General features: G+C 44.8%; 1 protein-coding gene and 1 non-coding gene across 2 annotated transcripts; one reads left to right on the plus strand and one right to left on the minus strand.

The window, feature by feature from the left end:
- Positions 1-19: 19 nt before the first annotated feature.
- Positions 20-670, minus strand: LOC112936465 (leucine-rich repeat extensin-like protein 3). Its single transcript, XM_026020492.2, has one exon. It carries the CDS (start codon positions 668-670, stop codon positions 20-22), a length of 651 nt encoding a protein of 216 aa, XP_025876277.1.
- Positions 671-4,351: 3,681 nt separating this feature from the next.
- LOC112936501 (small nucleolar RNA Z247) lies at positions 4,352-4,490 on the plus strand. Its single transcript, XR_003238806.1, has one exon. It is a non-coding gene; the product is annotated as a small nucleolar RNA Z247 (small nucleolar RNA).
- Positions 4,491-4,795: the final 305 nt, after the last annotated feature.

Here is a 4,795-nt window from a genome sequence, read left to right on the forward strand (position 1 = left end):
AACCACCTACTAATTGTAATTAACAGTAACGGCTGCTCTCGATGATTTGCCAATTGTCGTCGTACCGAGCCGCCGGCGGCGGCGGCGACGGCGACGGCGGGGCAGCCACCTCGTGGTTCTTGTGTGGCACGTAGTGACGAGCAGGCACCGCTCTTGCCGCCACCGCCACGGGATGCTTCTCCCCGTAGCCGCCGCCGTTCGGGACGCCCGCCGCGAACTGATCATGAGCTGGTGGCTGCCGCGGCGGCGGCGGGGGCTTCTCACAGCAAGGCAACGGCAGCGGCGTCTCCGGCGCAGAAGGAGGACGAGCTGCGGGCGACCGGCGTGGCGGCGGCGCCACGTGATGGCTGTCGTCGTCGTCGACGCCTTCTCTGTTGCTGTACGGCGTCGCTGCAGGACGACGTGGCGGCGGCGGCTCAGGCGGCAGCACGGCTGGGTAGAACGAGGGCGGCGGCTTGAGCGGTGGTTCATCTGGCGGCGGTGGCTGTGCGGTTATGAACTGCTGCTGCGGCGGCGGCTTGAGGGGTGGGTCATCGTGTGGCGGCGGCGGCGGCGGTTTGGTGGCGGCGGCGTGGGGTGCCGGTGGTGGTTCGTGTTGTTTGGGGTGGCAGCAGAAGAGGTTGCAGGAAGTGTTGTCGCAGGAGAGGTTAAGGGATGGGCATCCAGACATGCTTTGCTTTCCTTTGCTTGCTTGTCTCTACCCCCGCTGGCTTAAGGTCGACACTTGGGTTGGGTTTATATACAGGGACTAGATGATGCTCTGCGGTTTGTTACGAAATATGTCATATGTGGATGAATGTACGATAGATATTAGTATAAAGAAACGATGATGGTGTGATATGTTTGCGTGTTGAGTTACAGATTACATATAGCGGGTTATAACTTATAAAATAAAGTATACGGGCGGGCAACTAGTGCTGATGTGTCATCTAGGTCTTGAAACTCTTAAATTATATTTTAAGGTCTCAAACTTATCTTGGGTATTATAAAATTTCAAATGGACCCTAACCTACTCCACGCACTGACCTAGTCTGTGGTGCCTATGTACATATCAGTCACATAGAAAAGAATAAATTAAAAACATATTTTCCTTGACGATACTACTTGACAAATGGTGTTTATTTTTTTTACGTTTTAATTTTTTTCTATATATGTGACTCACATGTGAGTCCCACTAATACGAAGGCACCAGCGTGGCATTGCCATGTCAACGCACGAATCAGGTTGGAGCCTGTTTGGATTCGTGTGTTACCAAAGCCAAGTTCAGAAGTCTAAAAATATATTTTAGAGATCAAGCATCTAGATGACGCACACGCGTAAGTTTATATAGAGACCGCCCGTGCACTTCACTATAACTTAGATACTTCGATTCTCTGTCTCAAAATAAGTAAATTAGTATTGATAAGCATCAGGCTCATTGCCATGCTCATCACCTGCCATTGCCATTGGTATTTTAGCTGGAGGTAGGCGCTTGGCGGAGATGTTCTCTTCTCCTCAGATCTGCATTGGGCAGAGGCGGGGAGGGTCAAAGCTCCCAACATGCATGGAGATCGGAAAACTAACCACCAAATCTAGGCAGTGGACAGCTTGGTGGGGGACTAGCGGTCACATCTCGTCATCGCTTGCCAAGAACACCGATGGTGTCTCTATTCCCCTTTTCCCTCTATTAATTTCATTCTGATGTAACTAGTAGGAAGATGGATGTGGAAAATCACAATATGAGTATATACAAATTCATAATATAAGTATACAATATTGTGATTTGGTTGCTGCAAACATCGTAGTACTTGAGAAATTAAAGTCAAATATTAGTTTTAAATAATGTGCCGTGTTTGATTGCGTCTTAATTAGTGGGACAGAGGGAGTATATTAGTAACAAGTTTTGATGTGGTATTGGTTCAGATACTAGATTGGGTTGAAACAATGTTTGCCACACCTTTGTTGAAATGAACCTCTGCCCTCCCCCCAACTTCCCCTCCAAAAGTGGAGTTTCTATTTTCACTTTCTTTTGTTTCTTCTTTCTACAAATGAAATTAAATCTTTATGTACTGACTCCTAAGCGAATTATTTGGGAAGGCTTTATGCATCTCACTGTCCTAAACTTATCCATACATCTTTTCCATTTAGGTGATTTCCCGTGCTTCGCTACATGAATTATTAAGCAATTTTCAGTATTCTTTTTTTTTTGACAATCAAGCTAGGAGTAAATAGAAAATAAATGAAACATTAGAGTTCATCACTACTTATCATGAAATAAAAAAATGATACCCGTGCTTTAATGTGAAAATATTGATAAGTATATGTTAAATATTATAAAAATGATAGATAGATTTGTCAAAATATTATGGAAATGTAACTTTATATATAGAAACTATAGATTTTGGAAACATCATTAAAGTTTAGTTAAAAAGTTGTTATATGTATTGGAAAGGAGAGAGATCTGCTTGACTCAAAGCATTCTTCTCAAGTATCTGACTAGCGTGATAATTAAGTATTTGTTTTAAGTCCTTTTTACAGCGCTCGGAAGGTACCTTGTGTACCTCCCATACCTACGAGAGTATCTACTCTTTATTCTTGAAGGGTAGTAATAGTCTAATAGATAATTTTTTTTTACAGAGGGAGTAGCTTCCAAGCGACAGCAAAAGGATCTTGGGGTGTCCCGCTCATTATAGTTGCACCCATGCCATTGTTTGTTACATCCTAGCACACATCAAATAAAAAATTAGAGAGCTAACCATCTCATATAGCTTAGTTCGATTAAGGGCTATGTTTAGTTCAGCGCAAAGTTTGAATTTTGGTTAAAATTGGAGATGATGTGACTGAAAAGTTGTGTGTGTATGACAGATTGATGTGATGGAAAAGGACTGAAGTTTGGATCCAAACTTTGGATCTAAACACAACCTAAGTCCCAAGAAAGAAAAAACAAATCTAGGACTCCTAATCCAGGTGTGGATAGGTTCTCACTATAACGACCCAAACCAGTCAAGTTATGCTTATCTCGCTTACATTGACGTACTACTTGACCTGAAATTAATGCCAAGATATATATGGTCGGTCGTCCGTGTCACTTTTAATGAAGGTATCAGATTCAGTCTCCATCCCCACTCTTTAACCTGCAGGTTTGGCCAAATCATTCAATGTTTATCGGACCACGAAACCGTGTATATATATGTATCTACTGCGCCATCTCAATGTATAATCTGAGGCATAAACTACACATGATTCTTGTAACCAATGATTCATTGATTTGTTCTATTAGAGATATTCCATTATATTGGTCGGCCTCAGTAAAAGGGAAGGTATAAGTTCCATGCACAAGTGAGGATGCTGCCACCACGACTCTTGCTTGGTAATATTCTTCCCAATAGAATGGGGCTGTAGAGTTTAGTTAAGTGATGCCTACCTTGGTTAATTATTTAGGATGGGGAGACAAATATCCACATATTTATCCATATGATCTGATAAGCTAAATTAAACACATTTATGTGGACAAATATCACCTAGTATGATGAAATAAAGACGCCAAAGAGTAGTGGAGCCGGCAACAAACTTAGTGTGTAGCAGTTATTGGTGATGGTAAATAGGTGAATAGAACAAGCTATTTACACTGTTAGAGTTAGCCTTATCTCATGTAACAGAAATTGGTTTAGATAAGGATTGGCTGGTAATCTAGGTAGCAAGATAATAGTTGGTTGTTAGCCCTTATCAGCCGAACCTATCTATTCCATATATATGTATTGATGTGCACCGTTTTGAGTGCTAAGAAATCAACACGCAGCCGCTACCCTAGCGTGAAGGGTAGCGTTCCATCTCATACTTCCACATGGTATCAGAGCCTTGAACCTAGATCCAATCTACCATGGCGAGCTCTTCCTCCACCTCCTCCACAACAAATCCCCTATTTGGCTTTCAGGTTTCTGAAAAGCTTACCAAGCAGAATCACCAAATCTGGTGTGCACAAGTGCTCACAGCGATTCGCGGGGCACGTCTCGAGGGACATCTGAACAGCAAGACCGTCGCTCCCTCTCCTCAGATCGAGCAGAAGACAGAAGATGGCAAGGCGACTGTCAAGATCGCCAACCCAGCGCATGAGGAATGGTTTGCTGCGGACCAACAGGTCCTCGGTTTCCTTTTCTCATCACTGTCAAGAGATATCCTGTCCCAGGTGGCCTTGGCGACCACGGCGGCAGAAGGATGGACGATGATCCAGGACATGTTCAACTTAAAAACAAGAGCAAGATCTCTCAACCTGCTACTCGCCCTCACCAGCACCAAGAAGGGAACCTCGACGATCTCCGAGTTCTTCGCCAAGATGAAGGCCCTCGGTGATGAGTTTGCAGCGTCAGGAAAGCAACTTGATGCTGAGGAACTAATTGCATTTATTCTTAATGGATTAGATGATGATTATCATTCTGTGGTATCTACCCTAGCGGCAAAGTCTGAACCTCTCACTTTGTCAGAAACCTATGCACAATTGTTGAACTTTGAGAACAGGTTAAACATGAGGCGCGAAAGCAATCTGGCAATAGCCAATGCAGCAGGGCGCGGACGTGGAAGCTATCCAAGCAACCGCGGCGGCAATGGTGGGAACCGCGGCCGCGACAATCGGGGTGGCAACGCCAACTCTGGCTTCGGGCGAGGAGGATGACCCCCCGGACAGCAGCGCACCGGTACACGCCCTGTGTGTCAGGTGTGCTACAAACGAGGGCATGTAGTGGCGGACTGCTGGCATAGGTATGACGATTCCTATGTTCCAGATGAACGCCACATCGCCGCTGCTGCGTCCTATGCCTAT

The sequence above is a fragment of the Oryza sativa genome, chromosome 9 (genome assembly GCF_034140825.1).
Source record: "Oryza sativa Japonica Group chromosome 9, ASM3414082v1".
NCBI classification, from domain to species: domain Eukaryota; kingdom Viridiplantae; phylum Streptophyta; class Magnoliopsida; order Poales; family Poaceae; genus Oryza; species Oryza sativa.

Coding starts and splice junctions, on each gene's coding strand:
- LOC112936465 (XM_026020492.2), bottom strand. CDS start 670: ATGTCTGGATGCCCATCCCTTAACCTCTCCTGCGACAACACTTCCTGC.